Raw genomic sequence first — 21,608 nt, 5'->3', positions numbered from 1 at the left:
CGATAAAGAATGTAATGTGACGATGACAGTATAGACGCTTGACTACTATAATCTTAAGTCTGTCTGCTAGGATATTGGTGTTCTGTGGTCTGATCTGTGCAAGTTATTTGTTATCTCGTACCTTTGCATATCAATTTGTGGATAAAATATACTACTGCTACTGCTACTGTTATTCCTCTGTAATGAACTACTTGCTACAACAATCATTTAAGTTTTTATTTATTTAAGATTTTGGGTATTCAATTTAAAGCGAAATTTAACTTAACTTTAAATTAGGTGCCTTTACTTTACAAAAAAAGATCAAAATAAAGTAACTCAAATAAAGTTTGGGAAAATTGTTATAAACGAGCAAGTAATCACTATGCACCTTATAAAGTTCGAATTGACACTTATATATTAGTTTATATGAGACAAATGTATATATGTAAATAAATGTATATATATATATGTTACAAAAATAATCATAATGTAGTTTTTCAAATGTCAGGATGACATTTTATCAAATATGTCATTGTCCCTGATTTATCTTTCCCTTTCCTATCCTTACTTCATTTTTGATACCTATCATATAGTATATATATAGTAGATTTTCAAACGAGTGTTCTTATCAATCCTTATTTTCTATCATTTTCTTCAGACGGTAGTCATATATTCTACAGTTGTATTTTATTTAAAAAACGATAATAATTTTCTAATAATCATTTCTGTGTTAAAAATTGTCTTTAATAATCAGTGTAACTGAAATAAAAATATATGCAATTTAACATATTTGTTTTACCCGTGAAAACAGTTTATTCCAGTGCAAAACTTGGAAAATCTGTGTTGAAATCTATTATTGGAGATATCGTATAGCTACTATGGGTTTGTTATCAGAGGGTAGTCCGTTGTCGTGGGAAGAAACGAAGGCTTTGGCGGAGCATGTACGACAGCACGGAATCGAGCAATTCATAAATTTATATAGCAAGTTGAGAGAACGTACCGGTGATGTACTGAAATGGGGTGATGAGGTACAAGTATAATATATGTATACAATGAAAAGACAATCAATCTATTCCTTAAAAAAAATATTAATTTAGTACTTCAATTACATGCAATTTTTGATAAGTATATTTTTGTACTAGTCTGAAGTTGTGACAATTTGTTGTGACGAAGTAATAAAAATTATAGCATTTTATTTAAACTGTATAAAATTAAAAAATAAAATTATTTTATTTATTATTTTATATGTTAGCTAATGATATGTACATAATTTCAGGTGGAATATATAATTGTTAAATTTGATGATGAAAATAAACGAGCTACTGTTAGCCTTCGAGCTGATGAACTTCTCCCCAAGTTGCAGGAAAAGGAACTTGCTGATCCACAAAGTAATTATAATTATCAAGTATTCATTTATTGTTGTAGAGTACAATAACACTATCTCAATGCCATGTTTAGATTTTATACAAACTAAATATGTGACTGTATTACTAATCTATTTGTCTTGATTCTACAAAAACTAATCGCATTTATTCTGGTTTGCACTAAAATAACATCACTATAACTTTTTTTATGAATCCTGTGTAATATCTTTAGATCAGTAATAGGTAATGAAACTACATTATTTTTTCCATGATAGACATTTAATTTAAAACACACAATGCGAAATGTTTAATTCTTTAAACATTTTGCACACAACAGTTTACAGTCACTTGTATAATTAAAAAAATATATTGCAATTTAAAAAAAAGCAGCTTAGTTTTCCTCATTATGAAGTATTACATTAATATTATGAACATAACCTAATTTATATGTACCCATTTGTCTAAGTTGTTTTAATGATAAATATATTTCTCGAGTCATAGTCTTTTAGAGATGAACATGCTTAAAAAGGCTGTGTTATGAAAATCAGTGAATTTTTGAAATTGCTATGAGTGTGCTTTTCATCAACCCATACTTGGAATTGCTGAATGAAAGCTTCATAATACAACTTTCTTAAGCAACTTAGAAGTTATGGACTGGGATGAAATTGCAAAATTGGTCACCTTGAACTGGAAACCTTGGAATAACACAATATAATAAATTTTATAATTTATATGCTATGTGCGGTCTTATACATTATTCACATGTGCCAACTCATTAAATGTTAATATATGATCTTGATGTGTGACAAGTTAAGCCATGGACTTTGGTAAGAAAATAAATTAATGTCTAGGGGAATCCCCAGATCGCCAGAGCCATGGATTAACAAAAAAATGAAACAACACACGCTGAATAAATGCCAGATGCTATTCCCCACACTTCATGAGCGTGTACGCATAGAACGTATGATGTGTGCTTATAATATAATGTGCTATATAATTTGTAGTTGAATGGTGAATTTTTTGATAACTTTTAAACACAGTTCATTACCATTACCTTTGGTGCCTCCCTAAATTCTGAAAATAATTTAATCTGATACTATCTACACACGGACTGTTGCAGTTTTAATTATAAAATAGCGCCATCGTTTGTTGATATAATAAACCTACCATACAAATATAAATAAAAAATAAAATTGTAAATAATTAATAATATTTAACTATGACTTTTAAAGAAAGTATGCTGCTTGGCTACTAAAAGAAATAGCGTGATGATTCAAAATTAAAATGCACTACTTTTTACGTGTTCCGAATACATGACTAAGATAACAGTTCGCCTCCTAAAAGGAAAAGTGTGATTACATGTATCTAAGAAACTTCTCCGGTCCCTAAGTGAAAACCACATCAAAATCGTCTAAATCAATAAAAAAAATATTATTTATAGAATAGATAGATATATATATATATACAAGCGATGCATATAACCTACCTACTACATTTATTTTGTGGATCTTCATAGTATGATGCGCTGACGGTATACTCTGTCGGACCAACGGAGATTAAAGAGATGAATTCAGTTAATGCATCGTGGAGAATTCACCAGAAATTAACTACGATAAATTTTTGAGGGACGGTGCACATTTTTTATTAGCCAGTACAAGAAAACTGTGATAGTTTCCAAGTATGTACAGCACCTAAATTGACAATTCGCTATAATAATTCTTTGTACTAGCACCTAAATTGACAATTCGCAATAATAATTCTTTTGGTTTCACTACCCTTTATAGTTTCATCATTAATATAAGGTACTAAGGTGACCTACTAATATGACATTTATATTTTTTAAAAACTGATGGTCATGTCTAAATGATAGGCTAAATGTAAATTATTGTTATTAATATCTCAGAAATTCGATTGACATTGGTAGAATATAGAGTAACTACGTATATTTACATTATTCAGTTGACTCATGGCCTTGACGGCAAACCATGACTTGCATTTAACACTATAAATATACTTTTTGATATAAATCAACCGCTGTGTTAGGTATCCGAAGCTAATGACGCATACAACATTAGAAACCTCATGTAGGCGGTGCTGAACCAAAAAGAACTTTTAACCGCCTTTTTATTCTATGCTGCGGTTTTTTTCAACAAGACAGCGGTATTGAAATACTAGTATCTATTTGAAATGAATCTAGATACAATTGACCCGAATTAAAGATTACCTAAACAATATTTTCGAATTTGCTGTAAGGACAGATCTGGACCACAAGATTTCTTAATAATATCAATTGCCAAATATAATGGAAGAAAATGGAATGATGCACCGCCCCTACTCACGATGTACGACCGCCGGCAGCGGTGAATGATGATAGCATAAGCATGCAATAGCGTAATGTAGACCTCACATGCCATAGTCATTATTGCCGTAATTCAGCCACTACTCTCCATTATTAACAACGAAGTTGGAGAAAAATTGCATATATCTTATTATTGCGTATACTTATACTTCACATCTTACTTATTTTTGTCTTGCGATAGATAGATACAATCCCATCCCGAATGCTCTAGATGAAACGGACGTCTTTCTTATTCAATACATAACACCACCACAGTTACGACATAATAGTCAACGTAGGTGCGCACGTCGTTTTATAAGTACTAGTAACCTGGAGGCAGGTAACTTGGCTTGCATTGCTGACAGTGGAACTAAAATCTTTTTCCTATTCCAAATGTTATTTTTTTTAGATTGTTATGAGACAAAAGGTGATCGTTATTAGGTATAAGTGCTCAGCACTTTCAATATTATTTTAACGATCGACAATGTTATTATTAAACGATTTAAATGAATCATGTGGCTATGTTGAACAAACGTAAGACAAAGTGTACAATGGACAAAGTGTAAGAAATTTAAGTAACTGGCAACTCTGTTACACGAATAACGGGGAATAACAGAGAGCGACGCCACCTTTTTTTATGGACGTGTCTAAAAGTATTCTTGATCTTGAAATAGAACAATTGATTTCAGGGCTGTCTTTTGTTAATATTGTATTTTTATATAGAAATAGAAATAATCTTTATTCAAATAAACTTAATATAAGTACTTTTGAATAGTCAAGTTTTTTTATTCTACCGCTTATTCGGAATGCAGATTCATCACAAGAAAAATAAGCAAGAAACTTGTGTGTTGCTCTTTTAAATAAATATTGATTTACTTATATTTAATTAACAACAAGGTTTAGGCATGCGACAATCAACATAGAAACCGCTACGCACTTAATCTCTGTTCAATCAGATAACATTGTCAGCGCTATGAATTTTAAGTTATTTTCTACAAAAACATTATTATCTTTTATAAATTCTTCAATTTTATAATAAGCTTTTTTTACAAAGAAAATATTTTATGACACATTTGATTTTTTTTCTGGCAACTTGACTACAGACTCTGGGAGTTTGTTGTAAAACCTTACGCAATTTCCATAAAACGAATTACTGACTTTCGTCAAATGGCACTTAGGTAAAACTAGTTTGTTGACATTACGTAAGCTTTTATTAGTGTAATCACCTACTTTTTTAAAACTGTTAATGTTTTTCCTGGCATACATAATATTTTCGTAGATGTATTGAGAAGAACGGTGAGGATATTTGATTCTTTAAAACATTCACATAAAGACTCCCTAGAACCCATACCGTAAATGGAGCGGATGGCCCTCTTTGGCAAAATAAATACTGTATTTATATCAGCTGCTTTGCCCCATAATAAAATACCGTATGACATAATGCTATGAAAATAGCTAAAATACACGAGTTTAGCCGTTGCCACGTCTGTTAATTGTCTAATTCTTACCGCATAAGGGGCAGAACTAAGTCTATTTGCCAATTTAGAAATATGAGCACCCCATTGCAGTTTGGAGTCTAATGTGATACCAAGAAAAACAGTATCATCAACAAAGTTAATAAGTTTATTGTTCAGTAGGTACGATTTTTGAATCAACCTTCCTTACATTGGGGAGCGTAAATTTAATACACTTTATTTTATCTCCATTTAATAGCATATATGACATTGGTATCAGGGAAACTTGTAGAACAAAAGTTGTTTGTTCGCATGTGTATGTTTTTGCAACTTAGAATATACCTAACCTTTCCGATTAACCCTGTATATATAGTTATTTCCACTCGATGTATTTCTTATTTTAGCCATATTGTCCAAATGAAAAATCAAATACCTAACAGCCTTATACATATCCACAGTTACTTTAATTTGTGTTATAGATCTAATTGATTTGTGTTCAAAGTTTTTAATATAATTTTCGCAATTATTCTTAAATACCTATGTTTGTTTCACATTTCGTGACTATTGATTATTTTATGTTTAACAATTATCATATTGTATTGTATATGACATCATTTGTATTTTTATTAACTATGAAGTTAAGCTTCACAGATAAAAAATATACTTAGCTATATAGTAATCAATACGAAAAATATACTGAAATTTCACTTTTTTTTTTTAAATAAAATTACACTTCGCTTTTTTTCTTAATTATCACATTATTTAGCCTTCAAGAGAAGATAACTGGTAGGTACTTTCTACTTCCGCTTTCGCGGAGCGTTAATATGAATGTAAATAAAATGAGATAGCGCAGAATAAAATAAAAAATATTTCACATAAAACATTGTTTTATAATATTTGACCATCTTATGAAATAGTCGAATATTTAGTTGTTTATAACATCAAATGAGGGCCCAAGCTATATCTATCGAATAATTAAAAAAACCTGAAATACTTATTTAAATAAATTCTATTCCACCAGATTAGAACAAGTAAGATAGCTTTACGGAAATCTCAACTTACATGTTGTATAAACATGCGGTTGTATGTGAAAAATTTAAATTGATACCTTTATTTCCTTCGATTGTTTCGTAACAACTGCAGAACTGTAATTTATTTAATGAAACTCTTATATTTAAGTTATAAAAAAAACATGAATTAATAAGTATCTCATGTACGTTATGTGTCTGTAATTGTAAATAAAGAATTTATCTATCTGTCTATTTAATTTACGTGTCAGACTTGCATACCGAGAATTCTTGTTTTTGTTCAGGTTTTGTTTGGTTACAATGTTATTATAATTATTAAATTGTTTAATACTTTTTTCCTTAGCGCGCTATGGTAATAGTATGGTACCTACTCTTTTTAAGATTGTAAGACTATTATGAAAATTTCTAATTTTCATATATATTCTCCCCTTGACAAAGTAGGCGAAAATGTATTTATGCATTTCTCTGTTTGGCTTTTAACTCATTTGCCTGATCAATTTATATATTTTATGGTAGAGTCATATGCCAATGATCGGCATGGGTGGGTGACATTTTTTGTATTTTAAAGTAGCTGAATCGTAATGACTTGCTTCACGATCTGAATTAGTATAAAACTGGATCGACGCCAGTTACATTTTATTGTTATTCATAGAAATTTCCCTTTCCAGTGCAGCCCTCGGGCAGTTTTACTAGCTGATACTCGCGATAACATCAGGTTTCATCCACTATTACATCCTTTAATGTATTATTTTCGCGACAAAAGTACGATCCAGAACTTGCACTACTTCCAGTGCACATATAACTAAAATAAAAAATTTTTTTAGCTTGCTTTTATACCCACTAGGTTAACATAAAAAAATTATATAAATAGGCCACGATTTCCGGGAGGTACATTCGTTTGAATACGAACCGTCGCAGGGGTAACATGAAAATGGAGCAAAACGAAATAAGAGCTGTCCTCAACTACCTCTGACAAAAATGTCTACCAAAGACATACACCCCGACTTTGTGGAAACACTGGGGGACTCTGCTCCTCCATATTTCACAGTTGCACGCTGGGCCAAGGAGTTTAAGCTGGGCAGAACATCCACGGAAGATGAACATCGCGAAGAACGCCCAACCACGTCCCTCACTGAAGAAAACGTGAAAAAAGTCGTTTAAGTAATGTTGGCAGATCCAATAGTGACCATCAGGAATGTAGTTGAGGTCACAGGGATCTCATATGGCAGTGTTCAAAAAATTCTCACTAATGCATTGCATATGAAAAAGGTCTTTGCGCGGGTGGTGCCGAGAATGTTAACCGACGAGCAAATGAAAAAACGAATCGACATTTCGAGAGTCAATCTCGAAAAGTTTCAAGCAGATTAGAATTTTTTTTGTCACGTTTGGTGACCATGGATGAGGCCTGGGTACATCATTTCGATCCTGAATCCAAACAACAATCAATAACCTGGAAGCGAGCCTCCTCACCGGCACCGGAGAAGTTCAAAGTGTCAGCGTCGGCGGGAAAGGTTATGGCGCCCGTTTTTTGAGATGCTGAAGGGTAATTTTGGTGGAATATTTAAAAAAGGGAGCCACTATTACGGGCTCTTACTACGCAGACCATATACGAAGATTGGGGGAGGCCATCAAGGAAAAAAGACGCGGCATACTGCGGGCTGGAGTGCTGTTTTACCAAGACAACGCACAAGCACACAAAGCCGCTGTTGCGATGGCTGCCATTGAAGAATCGGTATTCGAATTGCTCGAACACCCGCCCTATTCGCTAGATATAGCTCCCAGTGACTTCTATCTCTTTCGTCAGCTCAAGGAACACCTCCGAGGCAAGAAATTTGAAGACGACGGTGAAGTGATGGCCACTGTTGAGGGATTTTTGGAGAGTCAAGATTTTTATTCTAAGGGAATTATGGGTTTAGAAAGAAGATGGACTAAATGTATTGACTTGTTAGGAGACTACGTAGAGAAATAAATTTAATAAATTTTTTTAACTTTAATCACCGTGTATAATATTGATTATCATTACTTTTGGATCGCCCCTCGTATATACCCTTCGCTAAATTTAAGTTTATCTCTATTCTTAAATTTATCTGAATTGCTTCAGTAACTTAGGCGTGAAAATGTAACAAATAGACAGACCATACAAAATGTACATAGTTTACTCGCGATTTCTGTTTCTTTAGATAAGCTGGAGTTTCACATTTATAATATTAGTATGGATTTATAAATAAATTTAAATACTTTGTTCTAGATGTAAAATCCTTGTGGCGGCCTGAGTATGGTGCTTATATGGTTGAAGGAACGCCAGGAAAACCATACGGAGGACTCCTAGCCCACTTTAACATCGTGGAAGCTAATATGCAATACCGTCGAGCCGAGGCTAGCACTTTATTGAAAGATGGTGAAGTAATCATGAGCATAACTAACTTTCCGAGGTATGAGAAGTTTTATGTATCAATTGACTTTGTTTACAGCGTGGAAAACATGTTGCATAATACGTACACGAAGCTAATTCGATTTGTATAATGCTAGCTTATGGCCATCCTCATCGTTTACATATCAAATTTCGTTAGAATGCCTTCAGCCGTTTAGTCAGGAAGAGGTAACAAACAGATAGACAGACATACAAACAGTCACACAGTCAGATTTATAATTAGTATGGATTAAAATAAAATACTAACATTGTACAATAAATATTGGAATATAAACAATATTGGAATTAATATAAAATTAATTCCAATATTGTTTATATTCCAAATTTATTAAAAAAAGTATATTTATAGACTATTATACTTTTTAACAATTTACCTATAATATCAAATGTTTTCAGTTGTCTTTAATCCAAAGTTGTCCACCTTGTGTATATAAATCTATGTATCTATGTATTAATAATTATACACAAGGTGAAGGGTGGAACGTCGTAATGTATTTTTAGAGAACATCCAAATCACTTAATATGGTTTGTAATTAGTTTGAAAACATTTCTTCTATTTATGGCATAAAGATCCAAATTTACTAACGGTAGTGGCACTTCTTGCGAAGAAAGTCATTATTATTGCTAAAAATTGCATATAGATGGCGTGATTGGTATCGATGGTATTCTCCATAGATTTGCAAACGTTTTAAAAAACAAACTGTGTTTTCAAAAATGTTTAATCTATTTTTAAAAAGTTATATATACATGTTATAATGAAATAATGCGTTTAGAAAAGTAATTTTTATATATTTACTCATTTTGTTATTTTGCAGTACTTAATTACACTTTAATCAGTGCTAATACGGAGTTTAATGTTTCAAAATGCTTTCATATATGGCATTGTTTTCATTTGTATCGCCCTAATTAAATGTCTCTTTTATATTTTCCAATAATAAGCACTTAATATATTATTATTATTAATTAAACATATAAAAAAAAATAAGTATATTAAAAACAGCCAAACAAGCAAGCAATATTATTTCCAATAATACCTATGTAGGAAATGTTGCCATATTAAAAATAAATACATGTATTTATCGATATTTTCAAATAATCGATAACAGGATTTTATTACAGCGCATTATTTGATGATGTTTTTAATGAGTCTTTGCAAACAGTAAAATTTCATTATTTTGTATTATACTCTTATTTGTGGAACATATTGCAATGTATAATTTTTACTGGACGACGCAAAGCAAAATGAGGAGGAAACAAATAAATATACTAGCATATCTGTCAAAATCATATTTGACAGGTATGCAAGTATATTTACTTGTTCGCTCATAACTTCGAAAGTTAGAAGAGGGAAATATTAATTAGATTAATTTCATACAAGTGTACTCTATTATGTTGAACTCTACGCGGTCTGCCTGGTAATTATTGCAGTTAATTATATTAGTGACATTGTACGTCTTTTAAGAAATTAAATACCTACTTATTGTAATTTAATATATGAGAATTGAATGTGGTAAAGGTATAACTGACCTTATGGTCAGTTATATTTTACAAATACTCGAATTTTGCTTTTGTAGAAGGATATTTTCAACCATACAAATTTGTACAAAGTTTAGAAACAAAAATCATACACAATACTATTATATATTACTATTATGATCATTACTTTTTTAATTTCTCCATTGGAGGGTAGGTTATTTATAATTTATATTATTAGATTTCATCACAAATATAAATATCATTTAAAATCGAAGGTTGGTCCATATTTTTTTATTATATCGAAACGACAACGAGTACTGGCAACATATATGAAAGGTTAAAAATATAAAATATAGGAATAAAAGAATAGGATAATCTACAAGCAGAGTTTCAAGTAAACTGGCAAGCAGCACCGTGTGTATATTTACACGAACCATTTGGAGCCACTTTTGACCCCCTCATAACTCAAAAACTCTTTCACACAAACCTGTCAAATTTGGTTCATATATTGAGACTTGCGAGATAAATATGTGTTCCAAATTTCATAAACATATCTCAAACGGTTATTTAGATATTAATGTCCAAAAATCGTCATTTTTATCACTGATCAACTATAGATCAAAATTATAACCCACTTCCAGATGACCTAGGAAGTTCAAATTTGGCATGCAGATAGGTAATTAGGTGAATATAAAGGAAAAAATCTGAAACTGGTAAATTGTTATCATTTTACTACAATTTTTCACTTTAATTGATTCTATTTCAACTTATACTGGACGAATACTAAAATTCTATGAAAACGTCGATAGCCACCAATTGACATTGATCCCTGGCGAAATATCTCATCTTGTACTGGACGGAAAGTAATATTGTATGAAAACGTCGATCATTACCAATTTACGTTGACCCCTTCACATCAGTGTCGATAACTAGCAAACTTCAAATATTGCATTGAACGGTAAACACTAGTTGCTATAATTTAGATTCTGTCTAAAATATACTCGTACTTATAACTAGGAGTATAGTCGAATTTCGTATTTATTATGTTATTAACTGAGATTTGGTATTAATTGTATAAACTATCGTGTCTTTGAGGATTATCTCATAACAGGTATAACTATAAGCTGTTAAAATTGCATATGTATGCGTGTGTATCTTTCATATTAAAATATAATAAACATAGGTACTTGGTGACCGCTTTAATGTGGTTTTTATTATTGTTATGAATGTAAGTTCAAAAAACTAACATTGATTTTATAATTTTTGATTGATTGAGAAAATACTGAAAATTATGAATTAATATAAAGTGCTGAACAGTAGTATTATTTTTATATTTTATTAGAACTGAATGAATATGATGTATGAATATTATGTTTATTGTGCTAATAAGGTTACAGGTTAGTTAATTTCATGTAAATTCATTCAAGGTCATGAAAATGTAACATATATAATATTGTTTTCAGATTTTGCTGACAACAACTTAATACTGTACAAAGTTTAAGTTAGATGAAGATAAAGAACATTTTTACTGTAAAGAACAGGAGTTCAAAAGAGTAAGAAATATATATATATGTGTAAACATTTTACTGCATAAAATAATAATGCAAGTAAAAATAAGAGAAAAAAGCAGAAGAAAAATCTGTGAATTATTAATCACAATGCAATTAATAATATAATTAGACAAGTAAGAAAGCAATGGACTGGTGATGAGAAGAAATTCCAAGTTATTATATTATGTGTAACCGACTGCAAATAAGTTTATGATTTAAGCACATGATTATTATATTGATTCATCAACAAGTCCAGGAATATTTTGTGTACCAGGAATTTATTATGAAATGATTTTAATGCAATAATTGTATTGTGATATTGATTTATTTGGAATATAATATAAAAATAACAGAAGTGTTTGAAGTTTTAGTGGTATAACAGACAAGCAGTGAAAAATTTTTTATTGTATATTATTAACAATTGTTTATTCTGTGATTAATAAATTATTTAAAAGTTAAAGTTAAATATTTTGTTACCTGAATTAAATTTTTATGATCTTCAAGAGTTGTGTTAATGCAATGTTAGTTTCACCTCATTCGATTTAAAATGTCAGGAATAATTTACTACATAATGATTTTGTATTAGATGGTAATCATATATATTTTTTAATGCAATATGTATAATAATTCCCATTTTCATCAATAAACTTTGTGTTAATCTATATTTCTCTGTCTATAGACTTTGGTCGTGGAATACTAATAAGAAACAAAATCTAGAGACTGTAGTATATCACAGCATCCCAGAACCTTGTATTTAAGTCATATAAGGACTTAGTACCTACCTAATACTTGCTACTTTTTTAATCAATTAATTAATTTGTTCTCAATCATCATAATGATGATTATGTTGAGAATGCCGCCAATGATAAATTTTATAGTGGTCATAAATAAATACCACCGTCACCATCGTCAACAGTCATTATTGATCTCATCATCACCACCAGAATGGTGGTCTCATCATCATCACCGTTACCGTCCCTCATCCATATTGTCAAAAGTTACTACCTACTATTATTAAATGAAATGGTAAATAAGCTGACGATCCATCCAACTACGACGCTATCCGACGTACATACATACACATAAATTATTAAACAGCATTACAAATATTACGTCATCATGTCGTGCCCGCTATATCCCTCATATGTTGTCATTCTGGAGAGAATAGATGTTTTGTCCAAATACCCTGTAATTTCGCAGCTTAATTTCAACTGCATAACTTACATAAATACCAAAAAAACAATTGAAGGTTCTACAAATAGGTATAACTCAAAATAAGTACCTACATGTCATTAGCACCGATGTAGTATCCCTGAAAGAACCTATATAACAGATTGATGGTTTGCAGATATTATTTTCGATTTTACAAATTGCCAGTTTACCATAATTAACTATATATTGAGAAATAATTATACACTGAAAATTAAATGAGATACCCACATGTACATCAATTGATTAAGCTAAAATCAATCTCTATCACATAACAATTTAAATAAAAAAAACCGTATTAAAATCGGGCTATTCGTTAAAGAGCTATTGCTCCTTAACCGATAGCCCGATTTTAGTGCAGACGCGTTACGACATATCTACGTCGGGAGAAAAAAAGTAGGCATGGAAAAAAGTAACTATAACATAGTACATAGATACATAGGTACATTAGCCGTGTCTGTAGAGCGTCAGCGAACGACATTATACCTACATTGAATTTTCGATTGTACCCAATCAGGAGTTCGACACAGTTAAATATCTATTATGTATGTATCTTTGCAAAACAGATGTCATGTAGACCGAATTACCTGCCATCTATTTTCATGCTTTATTACTAATCACCCACTAGTAATCCGAACTGCCGAAGAATAGCCCGAGTTAGGAAGGAACCATTTTCTTGTATGGGATGGGGTATCTGTATGTAATATTATATTATCTGTGCTAACGGTAATAAAATTTATCCAGTATATACCACACCACATTGGCAATCCTATATATTTTGTATACATACAATGTACACAAAATGTATAGTTTTGCTTTGTTTATGACAAGTACAGAAAGTGTAATTAATGAATCTTTTTAAAACCTTGCAGACTCGGATGCCCAAATTTTACCAGCCCGCCATATCCATCAACACCTAACGATGGTGTTACAAAGTCTCTGTACTTTCCTGACGAAGGCATATTTCCTGGACACCCACGTTTCAAGACATTATCAGCAAATATACGAAACAGAAGAGGAGAAAAGGTTGCTATTAATTTGCCAAGTACGTAACTTGATTATTATACTAACAGTATTCAGTAGTTTGTTAAATTCATATAAACAGCGGTAATTCATTATGAGTCAGACTTGCACACCCAGGGTACCTGACAAATAATCTTAAATAGTATTTATTTTCTTTTTTTTTATAAGATGATAAATATTTATCTAAGTACCAGGCGATTTGTTTAAATACAACAGTATTTTTCCGATATAAGTGCTAGGTAGGCATTAATGTTATTAGTATTTCCTTCTTAAAATGAAATATCGCTAAGAGGGCTATAAACTAAGTTAATGTTGTGTCAATTTCTCAAATACTTTGCCAATTAAAAACATTTTATTATTTATATTAAAAGGTTTTACTAGATAGTCTTTTATGAAATATTATTATATATTCTGTGATATAATATATACCTGTCCTGGATTTAATCCAGGATTTACCCCCCACCCCATGTGCATTTTATAAATCTATACATATGAATAAAGTCGGAGTGTATGTTTGTAATATTGACATAACTGTTTTTTACTGCATGCATATGAATATAAATAGGTACACTAAAATATCATTTTTTACTATTTTTGTCTGTCTGTCTGTTTTTTCCAGTTAATCTCTGAAATTGCTGGACCGATTTTGACGGGACTTTTTTTGGCAGGTATCTGATGTAATAAGGTGTAACGTAGGCTACCTTTATTATAGAAAAATAAAGTTAAATTCCACGCGGACGAAGTCGCGTGTACAGCTAGTCTAACATATAAACTTTCGCGTTATTGAATAACAGATGAAAGGTAGATATTTCTTAAAACGTATCTTATCTCTGTCGCGTCCTACAAGTCGCGCACATAGCGTTTTACAATTCTGTTTTCCCTCCTATTCCTATTCTTGCCCCGCTGAGTGCCTTTTTTAAGTTTACAGTATTATCTTGTAGTCTATCGGCATTGAACTTTAAGGTGACTGTTCGCATAGATGTTATTAGAATATAAATAAAATGGCAGAGATTATTTAGTTACTATGTATATAGTAATAAAGATCATTTTCTTTTACTGGGAGTATCTGTAATGTTTGATATCTATAGCAACATGCTATTTTTCTACATTCGGTAATAAACCCACTCGTATACTACAGAACAGGTTAAACAACAAGTTGTTGTGATGGGGGAATACCCGGAAATTAAGTATTTTAAGCAAACTTACCTGTGCTTAAGTATGAATTGGATTATTCCGGTTTTATATCTTTATATATTATTATATAATACTACAATAAATATAAAGATATGTTACATCTATTCCTAGTAGTTATTTATATATATCTACTAATCTTATAAAGCTTAAGATATTTTTATTTATTAAAACGCGCTATTCTCGGAAACTACTGAATTGAAAAATTATTTTAGTGTTCGATAATCCAATTATCGAGAAAGGCTATTAAAGCCTTTACAACATCACGCTACGACTAACATGAGAGGAGCAATAATAAAAAAAAATTAATAAAAAGATGAAATATTCTTCGCGGGTCATGTAATTGCTTCTAACTGCTCATTTATTCAATATGCTTCAGCGATTTAGGTCCTATGTGATATTATAATGTAAAAACAAACAAACATCCAGAAGATTCGATTTTATAACCACATTAGATCTAAACCACGGAAACGCTAATTACATTAATGGCCAGCATCTATTTCTTACTGCTATAAACATTTTATAAAGGCAAGGTAGGTTATATTGCTATTTGTTAAAGTCTAACACTGGCTTAGTTTGTTTTACAAATTTTATGAATTTATATGTAGTATTCATATATGGTATGGCTGTCCTATAATAAACAAAAAAAAATGTCGACGCTAAAATCATAATACAATTGAGAAAATGTGTCTGTATATTACGTCATACTGACTACACAGATCCTACTAAAAATTTACGTGAAAATGTATCAGGAGGACGGCTATATGACTGATATGCTGACGGATGTATCAAGGCCATATTTAGTATAAAAAGGAATCAGACTAATTTACGGAAATAAAAATATAATGCATTTGATATGCAAAACTAATACAAATTTTGCTGGTTTTATGATTAGAATTTATTTAAATTAACTCATATGATTTGATCGATCAAAAAAGTGATATTTGTATTTTTGTAATAAAACTTTTTTTAATCTGGTTATTATCTAAATCCTTGATTATCCTGTTATCGTATTTTTATTCTTCATGTCACTGTTATTTTTTTAAAGCTTATAATTATAAAGTTTTCAGAAAGGATAGGATAGGGAAGATATGTTGAAAATATTATTTTATAACAATTAATCATTAATTGAAGATTACTATATGTAGGTACATATGTTTATTTTCAATATAATCTTTAAGCATATATTAGTTGTATAATTACACAAACAATGTTTGTATCTAGGTATAATATATATATATATATATCTCCATTTATAGCATGGGTTCCAGGGAGTCTTTGCGTGAGTGCTTTAAGGAATCAAATATTCTCACCGTTGCTTCTCAATATATTTATGAAAACATCATGTATGCCAGGAAGAATATAGACAGTTTCAAAAGAGTTAGTGATTGCACTAATAAAAGCTTACGTAACAATAACAAACTGATTTTACCTAAATGTCGTTTGGCTAAAGTTAGTAATTCGTTTTATGGCAATTGCGTAAGGTTTTACAATAAAATACCAGAGTCTGTTATAAATCTGCCAGAAAAAAGATTTAAATGTCAAATAAAACACTTCCTTTGCAAAAAAGCTTACTATAAAATTGAAGAATTCGTTAACGATAATAATGTTTTTGTAGAAAAATTTTAAATACATAGCACTGACAATATTATCTGATTACACTAATAATGAGTGTGTAGCGATTTCTATGTTGATTGTCGCATGCCTCTTACTTGTTACACTGTAATTATTTATATAAAAAAAACATCTATCAAAAAGAGCAACACACAAGTTTCTTGCTCATTCTTCTTGTGATGAATCTGCATTCCGAATGAGTGGTAGAATCAAAATATGACTATTCAAAAGTGCTTGTAATGAGTTTATTTGAATAAAGATTATTTCTATTTCTATTTCTATTTCATATAATTAGTCCTTTTCCCTCGTACTCCTATTTACCTTATCCTTCCATCTATTAATAAATTCTATCCGCCTTATACTCTCTGTTCAGTATCGGTTGACTCGTAGAGAATACAATTAAGCATTAAGTCCACCATGTATACATTTTTTTGTGCAGAAGAATAAATAAATAGAATTGAATTAAAACGGAGTTCCCATATACTCATCCTCATTTATAAGGCGTCAATTAGTCATCAGTCGATATCTTTCAGTATACCGCGATGTGAATACAAAGATCCCAGTGGACGACTCACATAAGTTGGAACCAAATGCAGCGAAACCGGACTGCGTTTATATGGATGCTATGGGTTTCGGTATGGGCTGCTGTTGTCTCCAACTCACGTTCCAGGCTTGCTGTATTGATGAGGCACGAACACTGTACGATCAACTGGCGACGTTATGTCCTATAATGGTATATAGCCTTTTTCCTGTTAATGTAATACATACTTGTATATGTATGATTTTCTTTGCATACCGTTAAAGCTTCGTTTTTTCGCCCAAATAATTGCCGAAATTGAAAGTTCTGGCGAAAAGTAAAATGGTTATGTTGTAATATGTCAAATATACACTCTTTATCTTTCAACAATTATGAAACCTGATTGTTAGTAGTGGTCATCGATTATTTGTTATAAACAAATTTAAATAAATACAGTGTCTGAACTGATAATCGTAAAACAGTGTATTTATATTTACTGTTCAATGTCGACGTCGCGATGATTTAGAGGTCATTGTGAATGAATAGAATGGTCAGAATTTAGTTTCAGCCCCTTAAGTTCGTACTTGTAAATGTGTGTAGCTGGCGCTCTCCGCAGCGTCGCCCGTCTACCGCGGTTTCTTGACCGATGTGGACTGCCGCTGGAACGTAATATCGGCGTCGGTGGACTGCCGCACGCCAGAGGAGCGGGGCCTTGAACCGCTACAGAACAATAAGTTCCGCATACACAAATCTCGTTACGACTCCATTGATTCATACCTCTCGCCAGAGCATGAAAAGTAAGTAATTACATTTTATAAGTATGTAGGCACGGAAATTTAACGAACGTACAATATTTTCGATTTAGTAATTTCATTAAACTCTCCTATATAATTATAAAAAATACTACCTAAATATTCTTGAGCATTATGTACTTATATTTATATATACATACATTTTTTTAAATATGTTATACATATTGGAAACTCAATTGGACCCGATAGGTAGCGCTATTTTTCTCGGCAGGAAGTCTGTTGGATTCGCTAGTTTAACTTAATATCGCCAGATTTGTTGTTAATTATATTGTTCCAAATACGCATGTTGCGTACATACAATATTAATACTTGTATATTGTGCAGATACAACGACATTCAAATTGTACACGACCCGGAGATCTATCGGCGGCTGCGCGAGGGGGGCATCGACCACCCGCTTGCAATGCATGTGGCACATCTCTTCATTCGCGACACAGTCTCATTGTTCTCGGAAAAAGTACACCAAGACGATAAGAACGACACTGATCACTTTGAGGTTTGATGTTTTTCGACCAACTTTCAACTTGTTTCTTAGTACTTCTTCGCCTACTAATACTACTTCTAAAATTACGTAATTGATTTTGTTACGGTTTCTAATGTAGTGACAAAATTTTGTCTGAAAGCTATGTATAATATTTTCATATAGTAATACGACCACATGAACTATACCCTCGTACGAAGCGTAGGGGCACTAGTGTATGTAGTGTAAAAATAAATATTTGTTGTACTATTTTTTTTATTTTGTGCTGTCACTTTATGTTTTAACGTTGTTTCAACAGAACATACAATCAACCAACTGGCAAACAATGCGTTTCAAGCCCCCGCCGCCTAACTCCCCGATCGGGTGGCGTGTGGAGTTCCGTCCGTGCGAAGCGCAACTCACCGACTTTGAGAATGCCGCTTACGTGTGTTTCGTCGTATTGCTGACCAGAGTTATATTGTCTTATCACCTCAACTTTGTCATGCCCATCAGTAAGGTAGTCGCATTTTAAATTTTTTTTTAATGGTAATTGTTGTGCGTCATTTGTGCGCTGTAGTCTTTAACCCGATTCTGTTCATGTAAAATAAAATCTATTCTATATATTGATAAAGTATATAGTATAATACATTCATTTAGAAAAAAAATATAATGTAAAAACTTGACGTTCATAAGCTGCTAAAATGTCCTACATTAATAAATAATTTTTTAATTTGAATTTAACAAATGTCAATAAAATCCAGATAGGCAGGCATAAACGTATGGCCAACATTTCAATTGTCACATTTATAAATTTATTAGGTTGTAAATTAATTTATGTAATTAAAATAAATCATATGCATACAATGTTTTGTATGATATAATAATTAGGTGGATGAGAACATGCAGCGTGCGCAGCGTCGAGACGCGTGCTTGACGCAGAAGTTCTGGTGGCGGCGTGACGTGCGCGCGGCCAACCTCGCCGCGCACGCAGACCAGTACGCAGAGATGACCATACACGAAATTGTCAACGGGAAAGTATGAATATTTACTCATATATACAGCAATTTACTGACAATACCATCGGGCATGTACACATAGCATATATTCTGCATTCAATCTATCCGTTTACACTTGCATAATATAAAATGTAGTTTTCAAATTAGGAATCGAGTCGGTTTAAATAATTTATTTTATAAATAATAATAAGAACCCAGGCCAATTCAGACAGCGCCATCCAGTCCCAAAATAACCAGAGCCTATATTATGACTGCTAGACAACTCATTGGAGTTCTATTTTTTTTTAATTACTTATATAATATTCATTGGCCTTGGCCGAAGTCAACAATCATACACATGAACACAAATGTTACAACCGTGCGACCATTCAAGTAAAGTTGTGTGCTAAACCGCTAGATCATCTTAGTCATCAATTTGTAGAAATTTGCCATTGGATATCACTGTAACATGACAATTGTGTTTTAGATTAAATAAAATTAGATTTAGATAAAACCATTCGTACTTTCATTACACACAGGACGGCATATTCCCTGGCCTGGTGCCCCTGATTGAGTCCTATCTTTCGGGCATGGACGTAGACGCGGATACGCACTGTTCGATTCAGCAGTACCTCAAACTCATACAGCGCCGCGCATCGGGCGAGATTTCCACTATGGCCACCTGGATGCGCCAGTTTATTACTTCGCATCCAGAGTACAAGTAAGTTTACTCTTGACGTAATTCATGAGATGTATACAGCAGTGCTTATTACATAATGATACGTTTGCGGAATCGGCTAACATAGAGATTATAAAAATAACCAGATTCACGTGTAAATATCGCAAAACATGTTGAAGTACTTGAATGTCTTATAGAATTTTATTTGTTTCAATCAATTGTAAAGTGCATTTGCTGACAAGTTATCTATTTGCCATTGTATTTTTTCATATTCTTGTCATGGCTTTCTCCTCGTTATAGTTATAGTTATTTAGCCAATTATTACTACAGACAGACTGTACCACAGTATAGGATTTGTTTTATGAAGGTTATATTTCGCGATCCTTCTGTCAGACTAATGTGTGCTTTATTCCCTTAGTCGCCTCGTCATTTTTGAGAATGAAAGTGTTTATATAATGAAATAAGAATGCATCATTGTATTCTTACTTCGTACATACGGTTGTGTATGAATGCTCCTAAATAAAAAAATTACCTTTTCACAGCAAAGACTCAGTAGTTACTGAAAAGATAAACTACGATTTACTGAAGACCGCTTATGGTATACAAACGGGCACGATCCCAGCACCGACGTTACTCGGCTCTAGCAATATATCCAAAACAAATGAAGACATTCCCAAAGCATTCAGCAAGATGATGAGCAAGGATTGCCCATAGCCGAAGTGCCCACTGTTTACAAGTGTGATTGTGCCTTCAATTTCAAGTGCACTCGATTCTATTTAAGTATTTGTTATCGTAGTTACAGTTGCCTTATATAGTTTAATTTAATATATCAATATTCGTATAAAAAATATCACCAGGGTCACTTTTCACAGAATCGATTCGGAAGCAAATCGAATTTAATGCATTTGACAGTATTTGTATGATGTACATTTCTGGTTCATTTCACTTCACAGAGATAAGGTTTATTTACAGTTTTCTTAATATTCTTGTGAGACTTGAGTTTGAATAATCCATATTCAACAATACCATCTGAATTCTCTGTCTCGATTTGATTACGATTTTGATTGCATTCTGAAGTCAGCTTGCCAGTTGTTGTTGGATTTGCACATTATGTTTATGTACACTATAACGCTATTAGTTGTAACGATTTTATGATGTATAAAATTAGCTAAAAGTAATTAGAATGTAATGTATTCTATCTAATACATGGTAAATTCACAAACAATGAATGCAACAAACATGTGCTCAAAAATATAATTTTTAGTTTGTACTTAATAACCATGTCATATGTAAAAAAATTAAGGAAATTAATTAAGATACTCAGATCCCTTTGTATATGAAAGTACTACCGTATATTATTTGCTGCTTATGAGAACTACAAGTGCTATAGCTATTATCATGTAAATATACATATATACATACAGTATTATTTTTCAACATTCACAAAATAGTTAACCGGAGATAATTTGGTTGTGATATACATACATA

General features: G+C 31.7%; 1 protein-coding gene across 1 annotated transcript; it reads left to right on the top strand.

The window, feature by feature from the left end:
• Positions 1-578: 578 nt before the first annotated feature.
• Positions 579-20,848, top strand: LOC131844527 (glutamate--cysteine ligase). The gene is made up of 11 exons (XM_059193440.1): positions 579-1,007; positions 1,256-1,367; positions 8,412-8,595; positions 13,702-13,874; positions 17,191-17,390; positions 17,775-17,971; positions 18,311-18,482; positions 18,766-18,963; positions 19,335-19,481; positions 19,981-20,162; positions 20,663-20,848. The coding sequence occupies exons 1-11, from the start codon at positions 858-860 to the stop codon at positions 20,832-20,834; spliced, it is 1,887 nt and encodes a 628-aa protein (XP_059049423.1). The 5' UTR covers positions 579-857; the 3' UTR covers positions 20,835-20,848.
• Positions 20,849-21,608: the final 760 nt, after the last annotated feature.

The sequence above is a fragment of the Achroia grisella genome, unplaced genomic scaffold (genome assembly GCF_030625045.1).
Source record: "Achroia grisella isolate CSIRO2021 unplaced genomic scaffold, CSIRO_AGI_Agris_v1 utg402, whole genome shotgun sequence".
In the NCBI taxonomy this organism is placed as follows: domain Eukaryota; kingdom Metazoa; phylum Arthropoda; class Insecta; order Lepidoptera; family Pyralidae; genus Achroia; species Achroia grisella.
Note: the sequence above shows the minus strand (reverse complement) of the source record. Positions and strands in the feature narration are given on the sequence as shown.